This window comes from Trachypithecus francoisi, unplaced genomic scaffold (assembly GCF_009764315.1).
Source record: "Trachypithecus francoisi isolate TF-2019V2 unplaced genomic scaffold, Tfra_2.0 Lachesis_group12, whole genome shotgun sequence".
In the NCBI taxonomy this organism is placed as follows: Eukaryota; Metazoa; Chordata; class Mammalia; order Primates; family Cercopithecidae; genus Trachypithecus; species Trachypithecus francoisi.
Window position 1 is genome coordinate 10,150,909 of NW_022681457.1, and position 16,204 is coordinate 10,167,112.

The window sequence follows — 16,204 nt, forward strand, 5'->3', positions numbered from 1 at the left end:
ATCAAAATCATAACAAGGTGCACAATAAAAATGGAAAAAAATACCAAGATCATCTCTCAAAACAACAGAAAAACATGGAGATTTAACAACTTGCTTCCAAATGAATATTAAGAGCCATCTATGACAAATCCACAGCCAACATCATATTGAATGGGCAAAAAATAGCACATGGAGAAGAGTTTGAATCTCAGAAGAAAACAACAAAAATACGTCAAAAGTCTTTCATGTCAGCACAAAATTCAGTCGTCTCCTGTATGAGAGATTGGATCTGAGACGTGTTTTGAGTTGGTAGTAGTGAAGGATGCAAGGTGTCAATTCTAGTCAGAACAATTTCCAGGAAGCCATGTTCCACTCTTGAGCAAACACTCACTGGGCCTCATGCAAGGCGGAAAGAGCCTGTGTACGTCATCCTCTCATGATGTGGTCAGCATATAAACTGCATGAGCCCCTCACAACATCCTGTGTGCTGCTGAGCTGAGCTGGGGCACGGCCGCCTGTCTGCACAGGCATCACCATGTCGCTCATGGTCGTCAGCATGGCGTGTGTTGGTGAGTCCCGGAAGGGAATTGAGGGAGGGAGCACTGGGGTGGAGATCTGAGCCTGGAGGTAAAGATATAGGCCTGAAGTGGAGATATGAGCCTGGAGTGGGGATATAGGCCTGGAGTGGAGATATGGGCCTGGGGTGGAGATATGAGCCTGGAGTGGAGACATGGGCCTGGAGCTTTAGATATGGGCCTGGAATGGCGATATGGGCCTGGAGATAGAGATATGGGCCTGGAGGTGGAGATATGGGCCTGGAGTGGAGATATTGGCTTGGAGTGCAAATATGTGCCTGGAATGGGGATACCGGCCTGGAGGTGGAGATATGGGCCTGGAGTGGAGATATGGGCCTGGAGATGGAGATATGGGCCTAGAGTGTAGATATGGGCCTGGAACTGTAGATATGGGCCTGGAGTGGAAATATGGGCCTGGAGTTGATGTACAGATGGATCATCCATCATGATCTTTCTTTATAGGGTTCTTCTTGCTGCAGAGGGCCTGGTCACATGTGGGTGAGTCCTTCCCCAAACCTTAGGTTGTCATCTCCCCACATAAGATGATTTTCTTGAAACACTAGGCAGGCAGCACAAGGGGTTGACTGATGGGCTGACGATGGGAAGCCATGTGGGAATCTCTCATGAACTAGGAAAAGGAAGCCATGGGAAGCTTGGCCCACAGTTCTGTCCTAGCCCTTCCTGTTCTTTCTTTCCCTTGGCTGAGTCTGTGGGGACCCTGAGACTGGAGTGCTCAAAGCGGCGGTGTGTGGGGAAGAAGTAGTGTCACCGGCAGAGGAAGGGAGGGAAGCAGTGCAAGAACAGCAGGCCTCTGAGGACAAGGGTGTAACTCAAACCCTCCAGCGTTTCCATGATGGTCGGGGCTGCAGTGTTGCCGCTGTCATTCTACCAGAAGCGGGGTAGGGGGAACCACAGTCATGACCCTGACATTTCAGATCTTCTAATGAGGTCTCAGTTGTTTATTATGGTTCATGCATTAGCTGATATTCCATTCACAAAGATCATGCCCTCCATCCTATGTCTACTTTGTGTTGTTTTATGTGAGTAATCTTGCAGTATTAAAATCTAGTAAGAGTGGCTTATTCAGCATTTGCTCAAAGTTCTCAGCTGACACTTTTCTTGTAGGGAGACACCATGTCTATGTGGGATGGGTTCTTCCTGTAGCCCTGGGCACCCAGGTGTGGTAGGAGCCTTAGAAATGTGGAAAGTGGGGAGAATCTTCTGAGCACAGGGAGGGAGGGGCTACTCCACATCCTCCTCTCTAAAGGCTGTGCCTCCTTCTCCCCCAGATGGTCAGGACAAGCCCTTCCTCTCTGCCTGGCCCAGCGCTGTGGTGCCTCAAGGAGAACACGTGAGTCTTCAGTGTCACTCTCATCTTGGGTTTACCATCTTCAGTCTGTACAAGGAAGATGGGGTGCCTGCCCCTGAGCTCTACAACAGAAGATTCTGGAAGAACATCCTCCTGGGCCCTGTGACCCCGGCACATGCAGGGACCTACAGATGTCGGGGTTCACACCAGCACTCCCCCACTAAGTGGTCGGCTCCCAGCAACCCCCTGGCGATCGTGGTCACAGGTCAGAGGGCTCCTGTCTGGGCTTCTCCTTGTCCCACCTCCTGAATCCCAGAGCTTCTGCTGGGGGTGTCCACCAGGGTCCCATCACCCAGGACCTTACTGTCTTTGGGGTAAAGGGGGATTGAACACAGGGAAATGGGTGCTGTGATGGGAAGAATAACTGTCCCCAATATGGTTATATGGTAATCCATGGACCCTGTGACTATTTATGTTATAGGGCAGGGGACTGAAGGTGAAGATGGAGCTCAGGTTGTTGATGAGTTGACCTTGAGATGAGGAGACGGCCTGGACTGTCCCGCTGGGCTCAGTGTAATCACAAGGGACCACATGAAAGGAGGAGGATGAGGAGAGTTGGGATTAGAGCAGCATAGTGGGAGGGAGACTCACTACAGGCTTTGAAGGTGAAGGAAGGCCATGAGCCATGAAGGCAGGTGGCCTCTAAGGGCTGGAGAAGTCAAGGGAACTGGTTTTCCCTGAGTCTCCAGTGGAAGCACAGCCCTGCAGATGCCTTGATTTTAGCCCAGAGAGAACTGGGTCAGATTTCTGTTCTCCATAAGTGGAAGTGGTTATTGTATTCTCTCCTGCCACCATGTTTGTGATAATTTTCTACAGCAGCAACAGGAAACCAACACAGGAACCAGGTCAAGGACAAGTAAAGAAACCAAACAAGGAGAAGGTTGGCTACACTGATTTCAGCACATGCGGAATACTGATGCTACCGCCAGGCTCGATCCACACAGGGAGGGGTTGATTCTCCTGGAACCAGCACCAGGGACCACCTTATAGCAGCTGGGACCATGGAAAAGGCACAGACATGGCAGGAGAGGCTCCCAACCCCCATCAGGAACAGGGACATTGATGCCTGCCTTACTGATTAGTTCACACCTCCTGCCAGCCATTCCAATTGGTCCAAAAGAGATTGATTCAGGCTGCTGAGAGCCTGGACATGCAGCCTGTCATGGTTCCTCTTCCAGCCCCAAATAAACACCAGCAAAGAGATTAGTGGGAAACAGATACAACAGCCTAAGAGATGACGCTGAGCCCAGTGGGAAGGGAGTCAGGGGTACTAGAGACAGAGAGACAGGGAAGAGGGAGGGAGACAGATGGAGGGACCTGCACCAGGGGTGATGGGCACAGAAAAGAACATGGAGACACAGACAGGGAGGAGAGAGTTAGATACCATGGAGGGGAAGCCTCACTTATTCCAGGTCCCATGAATGGGATGAGAAAGGGAGACGCCTTCTGAACTCACAACCTCTCTTCTTAGGAGTCTACAGAAAACCTTCCCTCCTGGCCTACCCAGGTCCTCTGGTGAAATCAGGAGAGACGGTCATCCTGCAATGTTGGTCAGATATGAGGTTTGAGCGTTTCCTTCTGCACAGAGAGGGGATCACTGAGGACCCCTTGCACCTCGTTGGACAGTTCCATGATGGGGGTTCCCAGGCCAACTATTCCGTGGGTCCCATGATGCCTGCCCTTGCAGGGACCTACAGATGTTTTGGTTCCGTCGCTCACTCCCACTATGAGTGGTCGGCTCCCAGTGACCCTCTGGACATCGTGATCATAGGTGAGAGAATCCAGACCTGCCTCTCACCCTGGCAGGGACAGGGAGTGAATGATCTAGGACTGGAAGCCCCAGGTGGTCATGAGGAAGATGAATGTGGGATTCTCATGGAGAGAAAGTGACTTCATGAGGTCTGTACCAACAGAGGTAGAGAAACAGGAGACACAAGTACAGACCACATGTCATAATGTAGAAGCCAGACACAGGGGCCATACAGGGTGTTAGGAAAAGAGATAAAGAGGTAAAGAAGACACACAGAGAGACAGACATGTCCCAGAGAGAGGTGTCCTTCTGTGCTGACTTTGTTCAGAGACCAGGCACAGGTTAGAAGGTTCCATTCTGTTTTACCTCCACAAAATGTTCTCTTAACAGGAGAACCCAAAGAGACACATCTATCTGGCCTGAGTTGTCCCTGTGGCCCCAGGCTTGTGGCACCTACAGATGCCATGTTTATTCTTAAACCTCTGCCTTCCATGCAGTGGAGCTGTCATCTTCCCAGGACACCATGGCCCCAGGTGAGGGAGCAGAACACCAACCCCTGTAGGCTGTGAGTTCCTGGAGTCCCCAGACTGGATTCTGAGGCTCATATTCAAATAATACCACACGTTATAGGATTACTGAGAACAAAAGCCCACAGAGAGACACGGAGTGAAATCAGGGAAACCAAAAAGCAAAGACGTGAACACACACACAGAATGAGCCAGAAGAAGGGAATTGAGAGACTCACAGACACATAAAGAGATAGAAAAAGAGGGCAGAGCAGTGAGCATATGATGGAAGGGAGCAGAGAAATGCCCTAAAATCAGAGCCCTGAGGGAGGGGCACAAAAACAGGGAAAGATAAAGATGTGGGGATGGATTGCAGAGATGCCAAAAGAGAACTAGAGAGACTAAGAGGCAGAGAAAAGGAGATGGAGAAAGACAGATGATAGATAGATATAAATGGATGAAAGATAAGAGATAGATGATAGATAACAGAGAGATAGGTGATCGATAAATAGATGATGAATGACTGATAGACGATATAGATAGATAAGTAGATGGATAGACAGATGATACATAAATAGACAGAGAGAGACAGAAAAACAGACAGACACGTGATGATAGATAGATACATACATACATTGATTGATAGATGATAGATAACAGAGAGATAAGTCATAGATACACAGATGATGATAGATGGTAGATACATACATACATAGATAATTGATAGATTGATCAATAGATAAGAGATAGAAATATGCAGAAATTTATGAACAAGACAGAAAATGAGAGACTCAGAATTAAGGAAAGAGGAAGATTAAGTCAACCAATCCATGGAGGGTCAGAGATAATAAAATGGTACAAAAAAGAAAACATAGCTAGGGATGGGGACGTGAGGTCAGAGACCTAGAGAGACAGAGAAGGTGGAAGGAGGAAATAGACATGAAGAGAGATGGGGTGGAGGGTGTGAGAGAGAGAGAGAGCATTAGGTCATAGAGCAGGGGAGTGACTTCTCAGCTCAGGTGTGAGGGGAGCTGTGACAAGGAAGAACCTCCCTAAGGAAACTGCCTCTTCTCCTTCCAGGTCGATACGGGAAACCTTCTCTCTCAGCCCAGCCAGGCCCCATGGTTCAGGCAGGGGAGAACGTGACCTTGTCCTGCAGCTCCCAGAGCTCATTTGACATTTACCATCTATCCAGGGAGGGGGAGGTCCATGGACTTAGGCTCCCTGCAGTGCCGAGGCTCAGTGGAACATGCAAGGCCGACTTCCCTCTGGGCCTTGCAACCCACGGAGGGAACTACAGATGCTTCGGCTCTTTCCGTGCCCTGCCCTATGTGTGGTCACACCCGAGTGACCCACTGCCCATTTCTGTCACAGGTGAGGAAAGCCCATGCCTGTCCCACGTCTTGTAATCCTAGAGCCATAGCTGAGGAACTTCCTTTTGATGATGGAGAGAAGCATGGACAGATGCAGAGAGAAGACAAAGCCTGGGTGTGAGGGTGGGCTCAGGGTGCAGAATGGCAGACAGGGCACCTCCAAACCCTCCTTCACGGCCCACATGGAGGCCCGCGTTCAGGGCTGTCGACACCCAGGCAGATGGAGAAAGCTGTCAGGACAGACCCAGAGGAGGGGAGACTGGGCTCAGTTTAGGGAGATCCGAGGCTCCCTCAGCCCCTCAACCTTACTTATTTCCCAGAAGCCCATCTCGGCCTCTCACCCACAGAGAGATATCATCACCAGCAACCCCTACACCCTTTTCTTTTCATTTGGAGAAGTATTTATTGAGGTGAAATATACCTATATAATTTACCACCTTTACCATTTTTAAGTGTGAAGTCTATTGTTCATAAATACATTTACAGGCTGGGCACGGTGGCTCACGGTTGTAATCCCAACACTTTGAGAGGCCAAGGCAGGTGGATCATTTGAGATCAGGGACTCAGGACCACCCTGGCCAACGTGGGGAAAATCCATCTGTACTAAAAATACAAAGTAATAATAATAATAATAATTAGCCGAGCATGGTAGCACATGCCTGTAGTCCCAGCTACTTGGGAGGGTTAGGCAGGAGATGCACTTAGTTGCAGGAGGCAGAGGTTGCAGTGAGCCAAGATCATGCCACTGCACTGCAGCCTGGGAGACAGAGAGAGACACTCTCTCAAAATTAATTAATTAATTAATTAGTTTTTTTTTTTTTTTTTTTTTTTTTTTTTACCCTCCACCGTTCCCTTCCTGGCCTCTGGTAGCCACCATTCTACTCTCTACCTTCATGAGATCCACTTTTTAGCTCCTGCATATTAGTGAGGAATGGAAATACTTGTAATGAGCTCCAGTTCCATCCATGTGGCTGCAAATGTCAGGATGTTATTGTCTCTATGGATGAGTAGTCTCCACTGTGTGGATGTACCACATTCTCTCTATCCATTCACCCACTGATGGGCAGGTAGGTTGACTCCACATCTTGGCTACTGTGAACTGTGCTAGAACAGTCATGGGAGTGCAGATGTCACTTTGATACAGCGAAGTCCTTTCCTTTTGGTTTACACCCAGTCATGGAATTGCTAGATCCTGTATAAGTTGACTTTTTACGTTTTGTTTTATGGTTTTTTTGTTTGTTTGTTTGTTTTTAGACAGAGTTTCACTCTTGTTGCCCAGGCTGGAGTGCCGTGGCGCCATCTGGGCTCACTGCAACTTGCACCTCCAGGATTCAAGAGATTCCCCAGCCTCAGCCTCCCGAGTAGCTGAGAGTACTGGCTCCCACCACCACACTCGGCTAATATTTTTAGTAGAGACGGGGTTTCACTATATTGGCCAGGCTGCTCTTCAACTCCTGACCTCAAGTGATCTACCCACCTCGGCCTCCCAATGTGCTGGGATTACAGGCATGAACCACCATGCCCAACCTCATTTTATTTTTTGAGGAACTTCCATACTCTTCTCCTCTGTAATGATTGTACTAATTTACATTCATATCAACAATGTACCAGATGAAACCCTGGTTGACTCAGCAGAGCAAGAGACTTGCAGTAAGAAAGAATTTAGTTCATTTATGCACACGACACTTCCACTCACTCACTCGTTCAGCCAATACCCCATGCTGTGGCTGTGCAGTGTGGAATCTTTTCCTTTTGTTGCCATAACAAATTTCCACAAGCTTCTTGGCTGAAAACGTTCTTGCTGCTCTCCTGTCTCTACCACCTTACCAGCATTTGTTTTGTCTGTCTTTCTGATAAAAAGCCATTGTAATGGGGTGAGATGATAGCTCACTGTGAATTCAGTTCACATTTCTCTGATGATTAGTTGATACTGAGCATTTTTTCATATATACAATATCTATTTGCATGTTCTGTTCATTGAGAAATGTCTGTTCAGATCTTTTATTAATTTTATAATTAAATTATTAGTTTTATTGAGGTGTTTGAGCTTCTTATATATTCTAGTTGTTAATCCCCTCCAGGTGCATACTTTGCAAATATTCTGTGGGTTGTCTCTTCACTTTGTTGGTTGCTTCGTTTGCGGTGCAGAAGCTGCTTAGTTTGATGTAATCCCAATGGTCTATTTTTCTTTTGATTGTTTGTGTTTTTGAGGTTTTAAACAAAATGTCTTTCCCCAGACACATGTCCTGGAGCATTTCCCCAATGTTTCCTTTTAAACGTTTGATGGGTTTAGGCCTTAAGTCTTTAATTCATTTTCATTTGATTTTTATGTATGGTGAGAGTTAGAGGTGCAGTTTCATCCCTCTGCATGTAGATATACAGTTTTCCCTGCACCATTTATTGAAATGACAGTCCCTTCCTACTTTTAGACCTTTAGAGCCTTTGTCAAACTCCATTGGATGTAAATGGGTGGATTACATCTGTGTTCTTCATTTTGCTCCATTGTTCTATGCACTTTTCTTCATGCCAACGTCATACTGTTTTGCTTACTACAGCTCTGTAACATATTTTTAAGTCAGGTAGTGTGATGTTCCTGTTTTCTCCTCATACCTTGAAGTCTCAAGACAGTGAGCATCACATACAATCATTATAGAGAAGGGTATGCCAGGACTTCCAGGGCCCAACATTAGATAACAGAATGTTTGGGCATGAACCAACCTTAAAGGTTTCCATTGAGTAGAAGGCAGGCATCTCCATTTCCACACCTCTCTCCTGTCCCGTGTTCTAGGAAACCCTTCAAGTACATGGTCTTCACCCACAGAACCAAGCTCCAACACTGGTGAGTAAAGAACCCCTCTTGTCTCTGCTTTTGGAAAATTGGAGAGGGGGAAGCCTTGGATTCAAGCGTTAGCTCAGCTCCTCCCAGCTCTGGGATTGTGGGCCTGTCTGCTGCTGTCTCTGAACTCCAGACACTCCAATAGCACAAGAGATCTGGGGCCAACACAAGGCTCAGTGAATCTCTTAATCTCTAATTTTCTGCACCTGAGACCTCCAAGCTAGAAGGATGAGTGCAAATCTGACATCCTTCTCAGAAAAAAAAAAAAAAGCAATGTTTTTTTCTGCCTGCATTCCTAACTGCAGGATAAATGCCTGGGGGCTTGAGAAAGGGAAGTAAAAAGAACATCTGATGAGGGTGGGATGTTTTTAGAAAAGTTCTACTTGCCAAGGAATGAGCTCCTGTCTGTCATGACGCAACCCTGGTTGACTCAGCAGAGCAAGAAACTTGTAGTAACAAAGAATTTAGTTTATTTATGCACATGACACTCACTTGTTCAGCCAATGCCCCATACTCTGGCTGTGCAGTGTGGAATATTTTCCTATTGTTGCCATAACAAATTTCCACAAGCTTTGTGGATGAAAGCATGTTTTTCTTCGTTATCTCACAGTGCTGTAGCTCAGAAGTATGAAATGCATCTCACTGGGCTTCTTTTTAAGGTTCCAAGCAAGAATCTGCTCCTTACATTACCCAGCTCCTAGAGGCTCCCACGTTCTTTGGCCCCTGGTCCCCTTCCTCCTTCCTCAAAGCCCACAAAGGCTGGTCACATCTCACATGGCATCCTTCAGACTCTTCTTCTTCACCCACACCTCTTTCACTGAATGCTACTCTGCCTTCTTCCTCATCTTTAAGGACTTTGGGATTCTATTGGGGTCACCAAGATAATCCCTCATAATCTCCCTAAAATCATCCAGGATACCCTCCTTTTCAGTTCAGCTGATTAGCAACTATAATTCCATCTGCAATCTTCATTCCTCCTTTCATGTAAAATAATATATTCACAAGCTATGGAGGCTAGCACAGGGACATTTTGGGGTGGGGCAGCATTCTCCTGCCTTCCACAAATGGTAAACAGGGTGCATTTGGCCTCTGCTCTTGGGACACTGATATTGCAGATGGTTAAATACGAGGGCAGAAAATGAATGCACAAGTGGACCAATAAATGAATGATCCATTGGGAAGCATCTATGCACCAAATCTGTTTTTTTTGTTTTTTGTTTTGTTTTGTTTTTGAGGTAGAGTCTCACTCTGTCCCACAGGCTGGAGTGCAGTGGCACAATCTCAACTCACTGCAACCTCTGCCTCCTGGGTTCATGCAATTCGTCTGCCTCAGCCTACCGAGTAGCTGGGATTACAGCCATGCACCACCACACTCGGCTAAATTTTTTTGGTATATTTTTTAGTAGAGATGAGGTTTCACCGTGTTGTGCAGGCTGTCTCAAACTCCCAATCTCAAGTGATCCGACCACCTTGGCCTCCCTAAGTGCAAGGATTATAGGCGTGAGCCACTGTGCCCAGCCAGGATTTAAAATAAACAATAGAAAATGCTGAGTGTATAATTTCAGGTGACAGAGAAGGTCTCACTGATCAGATAGTATTTGTGACCTTAATGAAAAAAATGGATTCAACCCTTGGAAGATTGGCAGGATTTTCCACACTGAACTCTCAGTTGTGAAGGCACAAAGTTGGAAACATTCTTATGTTCAAGGAAGAGGCTCTGCCCGAAACATTGGGAATGAGATGGGGAGAATTACAAGACCACTGGAGAGAGACGGAGAGCACACTGGGTACACAGGAACTAAGGAGGAACAAGGAGTGTGTGTTTTATACTCACAGCCCTTGGATTCACCTCGGGGCTAACGAGGAATCCCTAAGTGATTAATAGTGACTGACATGAACATAAGGGAGGCCCCAGTGCGTAACTGGAATCTAGGAGGTTGTTGAAAAGGCAATTCCCACGCCACGGGTGAAATGTAGGGTTGATTTACACACTAAATGAAAAGATATGTTTGTGAGGTAGAATCATTTGCAGGGAGGTCTTGCTGGGTTTGATTTTTCCTAGTAGTTTAATCCTTGTTCATTAATTTCTTTCTGAGATGTATTTTTTTCCTACATCTAAATCAATACCTGGCAAAGGAGCAATGGACACACGAGGGGTGGTGCAAATGAAAGGACCTAGTATAACATAATATATGAGACTGTGCATGGGCGCTCATGTCTGTAACCCAACACTTTTGGATGCCAAGGCGGGTGGATCCCTTGAGGGTAGGAGTTTGAGACCAGCCTGGCCAACATGGTGAAACCCCGTGTGTGCTAAAAATACAAAAATTACCCCAGTGCATTGGCACGTGCCTATAGTCCCAGTTACTAGGGAGGCTGAAGCAGGAGAATGGCTTCAACCCTGGAGGCAGAGGTTTCAGTGAGCTGAGATGGCGCCACTGCACTCCAGCCTGGGCGACACAGGGGGACTCTGTCTCAAAAAATAAAAATAAAAAATACATAAATATGATATAACACACACAAATTACAAAGGCACCTGAATACCAGCCATCGTTTTTCTACTTCTCTGTCTTTAATTCTTTGACCCTTTATCTTATCCATTAAACAATCAGGCTAAAACCTCTTCCTTATTTGGCTTTCTGTGAGCTTGAGATCATATGGAAAATGTGGAAGCCCCCTGAACCCACCAGCACAGGCCCTGGAATATAGAACGTGCTCTGTTCATGGTATAAAACTTGCCCTGTCACCCAAATCCCCACCTCACTCCTACTTCCAATCACCTGTGGACATACAGATCGATCATGGGGAGATAAAAACCAATACTCTTTGGAGTGAGCTCAGATCTTGGACTCAGAGACCAGCGCCAGCACTATCTCCTGGTCACATTTCGTACTAACTCACAGAAGAAGAGGCTGTATTGAAACAATAGATGATGGAGGTGGTTGTGCTTCCCCCTGCCTCTCAGGTAGAACAGCAGCTTAATATATGTCTCAGGAGATCACAAAAAGTAGCACGTTGTTCCTGGGCTGCATCATTATTTCATGGCTGTTTGATTTAAGTCAGGTTTACTTCACCTTTTTTGATCTTGATTTCACTCTTTATTCCTTTTCTTGGAGAATGTAATTTTTTTTGAGTCAAGAGGGTTGTGGCTGTAGACATTGTAAAGCACATTCACTGTGTATCAATCCCAGTCTAGTCTTCCCAAGGAAGACTCTAAACACCTTCTGTACTGCACCTGGGGCTATGCCAGTTTCTGTCACTCACCGTCACTCCAGGGAGACAGAACACACAGAGAATACATGACATAGGCAGGTTCATTAGTAACACATAAGCAGCAACTGACAACACAAGCCTATATTTCAATGTGAGCCAGTCCTCCAAGGCTCAGAAAAGCTGCTCGAGACGTATGGAGTCACCCCATTTGCACTGCAGCTGGGGGAACCCAGAAAGCAGCCCAGCCTGGGTTTTGTACCCTGGAGCGACAGGAAGCACTGAGCTAAAGCACTGCATGACGTCCTCCTCTGGGAAGAACAGGAAGACAGCCCAGCTGTTCTGGGATGTTCCTCCTGATCTCAGGACGTTGCTGTCTTAGTCCATTCTTGTTGCTGTAAAAGAACACTTGAGCCTGGGTAACTTCTAAAGAAAAGAGATTTGTTTGCCTCACAGTTCTGCAGGCTGTACTAGAAGCATGGAACCAGCATCTATTTCTTGTGATGGCCTCAGGCTGCTCCCATTCTGGCAGAAAGGAAGGAGGGTCTGTGTGTGCAGAGACCACAGAGATCACATGGCAAGAGAGGGAGCAAGGGGTAGGGGGAGCGATGGAGCTTCCAAGCTCTTTTTAACAACCAGCTCTCCAGGAACTAATAGAGGGAGAACTTGCTAACCCCGTCGTGTGGGACAACATTGATCTATTCACGATGGATCCAACTCCATGACCCAAACACCTCCCAAGAGGCCCAACCTCCCACATTGGGGGTTAAATTTCAATGTGAGGTTTCAAGGGGTCAAACATCTGAACTAAAGCAGTGGTATCCTCAGCATGTTCTATGGTTACTGTGAGAGCTATAACTGAGAGAGGCAGAGAAAGCTGGGTCTCCCGCCATCTGGCTGCTTGTCCTAAAGAGACGTTGTATGTGGCTACCTGTCAATCAAGAAATGCAAGACAATCCATAAGGAGGAACTGCTGTGATTAGCTTCTTATTGGTATCTCGTCTTCCTCCAGGTATCCCCAAACACTTGCATGTTCTGATTGTGTCCTCAGTGGTCATCATCCCCTTCACCATCCTCCTCTTCTTTCTCCTTCATCGCTGGTGCTCCAACAAAAAGAGTAAGTCTCATGAGGCAGAGGCCGGAGACCTCAGGGCCGTGTAGGGAAGCAGGATGGGAGCACGCAGGTGTGTATTCCTCTCCGGCAGGATGATCTCTGGCCCCAGGCAGGAGCCACAGAGGCAGAGCTTTCTAGAGAGAGCACCAGACACCCTGTCCCTGCCTTCAGCTCACAGACCATTGCCTCATTCTGAACTGTATCCTCACGTCCCTGCAGCCACTGACATCCAGGAGAAGGTTCCATGACGGCAGAAAGTGGGAGACAGAATCAATGGGATGGGAACTCAGAGCTATTCATGGGATGAGTCCTTGAGCTCAGAGAGATAGAATGTCTGAGTCTGCTGTTGGCAACTGAGGGACCTCAGGCACCTACAGTCTCCCCCTGTATCTTGGTATCTGCTTATGAAACGAGGACCCAGAAGTGCCCTCCCAGCTGTTTTGATGACTTCTGTCTCCTACAGATGCTGCTGTAATGGACCAAGAGCCTGCGGGGGACAGAACAGTGAACAGGGAGGTAGGTCCTCCTCGGCCCAGCCTCATGGATAGTCTTATTCCCTAAGAGGCCTGAAAAATAGGAACCCCCTCCCTCACTCAACATTTCCTCTCTCCAGGACTCTGATGAACAAGACCCTCAGGAGGTGACGTACGCACAGTTGGATCACTGCGTTTTCACACGGGGAAAAATCACTCGCCCTTCTCAGAGGCCCAAGACACCCCCAACAGACACCAGCGTGTACACAGAGCTTCCAGATGCTGAGCCCAGATCATTGTCTCCTGCCCATGAGCAATAGAGTCAGGCCTTGAGGGGGTCTTCTAGGGAGACAACAGCCCAGTCTCAAAACCAGATTACCAGCTCCAATGTACCAGCAGCAGGAATCTGAAGGCGTGAGTCTGCATCTTAGGGCATCGCTCTTCCTCACACCACGAATCTGAGCATGCCTCTCTCCTTGCTTGCCAATGTCTAAGGTCCCCACTGCCTGCTAGAGAGAAAACACACTCCTTTGCTTAGCCCACAATTCTCTATTTCACTTGACCCCTGCTCACCTCTCCAACCTAACTGGCTTACTTCCTAGTCCTACTGGAGGCTGCAGTCACACTGAGGAACTCACAATTCCAAACATACAAGAGGCTCCCTCTTAACACAGCACTTGACAGGTGCTATTCCACCTTCCCTCATGCTGTTCCACCTCCCCCTAGACTATCTTTCAGCCTTCTGTCAGCAGTAAAACTTATAAATTTTTAAAAATAATTTCAATGGAGTTTTCTTTTCTTCAAATAAACATGTCTGCCCTCAGGTTTTAGATAATGTGACTCTTTTTTGGCTGAAAGAAACCGGTGTTATCATTACTATGTCCATATAACCCCATCTGCTCTCCACTGGGTTCTCACCCGTAGACTCTGAGCTTCTGGAAGCAGGTGGAGCCTGATTGGTCTCTGGGACTCCAATTTCCATCCACAGATGCAGCACATAGGAGGTTGCAAGGATCGTGAGTCACATGAACAAGTGATATTCTTACTCTCTGCACACCTGGAAAGCTGGCAGAGCCATTCCAAGATGAAACATTTGTAGAGTCATAGGCCTTGTTAGTCTCCTCTCCACGGGACACATGTCCACACATCATCTTCATACCATAAATACACAGTCGCTCCTCCAGATCTGTGGGGTTTACAGGTGTTTATTGAACCAACTATAAATCAAAAACATTTTGAGAGAAAAAATCCCCGAAGTTCAAAAACCAAAAAACTATGTTGAATGAACACAAATGGAGTGGGGTGTGTAGGCTGTGTCAGGAATTATAAGTAATCCAGAGATGATTTCATGTATACAGGAGGATGTGCATGGGTTATATGCAATTAGTATGCTTTTTTTTTTTCTTTTTTCTTTTTGAGACGGAATCTCACTGTCTCACCCAGGCTGGAGTACAATGGTGCGATCTCAGCTCACTGCAACCTCTGCCTCCCAGGTTCTAGCGACTCTTTTGCCTCAGCCTCCCCAGTAGCTAGGATTACAGGCATGTGCCACCATGCACAGATAATTTTTTTTGTATTTTTAGTAGAGACGTGGTTTCAGTATGTTGGACAGGCTGGTCTCGAACTCCTGACCTCATGATCCACCCAACTCAGCCTCCCAGAGTGCTGGGATTACAGGTGTGAGCCACCGTGCCCAGCTTCACTGTGCCATTTCGTGCAAGAGGCTTGAGGATCTGCAGATTTTGGTCTCTGAATGGATCACCCAGGAATAGTGAAGGATGACTGTATATAATTCTTATGTGTCAATTTTAAAAATAAAGCATAAAAAATTTACAACAACAAAATAAAAAATAAGAAGTGTTTTTATAGTGTGAGGATAAGTTTAGATTCATGTTTTCCTACATGTAACCCTAGGGCCCTGTGTTATTTGTTGAGAATTTTATTCCACCTTAAACCACATGGCAGCCTGTGTCAACTGTAAAGGGACTGTGCATCCACGAGTGTATTTTAGACACTTTTCTGCCCAGTGGTTCTCTGTATCCCCTGTGATGAGGATGCTACACTTTATGTAACCTTATACAACCCCTTAAAATGTGGTAACCTGAGTCTTCTGATTTGTTATTATAGGTTATTTAGTTTGCTTTTTTTTTTTTTTTATTTTCCCTCGAGACAGACCCTTCCTCTGTCACCCAGGCTGGATTTCAGTGGCACAAGCTCAGCTCACTGCAACCTCTGCCTCCCAGGTTCAAGCAATTCTCGTGCCTAGGCCTCTTGAGTAGCTGGGAATACAGGTGCCTGCCACCAAGCCCCACTAACTTTTGTATTTTTAGCAGAGACAGGGTTGCACCATGATGGCCAGGCTGGTCTTGAACTGCCAACCTCAAGTGATCCACCCACCTCAGCCTCCCAAAGTGCTGGGGGAAGCTTGATTTTCTATCGTATTGTTACTGGATATTTCTGTAAAATTTAAAATGAGGGAGGGAGAGAGACAGAGAGAGAGCGAACCAGGGAGGGAGAGAGACAGAGAGAGAACAAACCATGAGTTTGGAATCTGGAATCTTGGATCATGAGACAAATTCTAGATAAAACGACAAAATCCAGAATTGACATGTTGTGTTTTTTGCTAATAAAGTAGGATTTTAAGATCATAAATAACTGCATAATCCTTCACTGGGAATTTAAATCATTTTCACTCCTTCTGGTTTAGTACTAGAAATTCAAGAAGGAAAATTAGACTGACTTTTTGTCACAATTACTCTGATAATGTTAATAGTATCTGTTAGATATTTTGCATATTACACATGAAGAAGAGTTTGAATCTCAGATAAAAACAACAAAAGTACATCAAAAGTCTTTAATGTAACCCAGAATTCCATCATCTTGTGTTGGAAAGATTGGATCTGAGACGTGTTTTGAGCTGGTCATAGTGAAGGGCACAAGGTGTCAGTTCTAGTGAGAACAATTTCCAGGAAGCCATTTTCCACTCCTGAGTGAGCACCCACTGCGCCTCATGCAAGGT

General features: G+C 46.5%; 1 protein-coding gene across 1 annotated transcript; it reads left to right on the forward strand.

Annotated features, from left to right (window-relative positions):
• The first annotated feature begins 463 nt into the window (after positions 1-463).
• Positions 464-14,364, forward strand: KIR3DL3 (killer cell immunoglobulin like receptor, three Ig domains and long cytoplasmic tail 3). The gene is given in 10 exon segments (XM_033229131.1): positions 464-548; positions 1,017-1,052; positions 1,844-2,128; positions 3,395-3,694; positions 5,260-5,553; positions 8,341-8,391; positions 12,611-12,715; positions 13,176-13,228; positions 13,326-13,479; positions 13,482-14,364. Coding segments are annotated over 10 exon segments (1,329 nt in total). The 5' UTR covers positions 464-514; the 3' UTR covers positions 13,499-14,364.
• Positions 14,365-16,204: the final 1,840 nt, after the last annotated feature.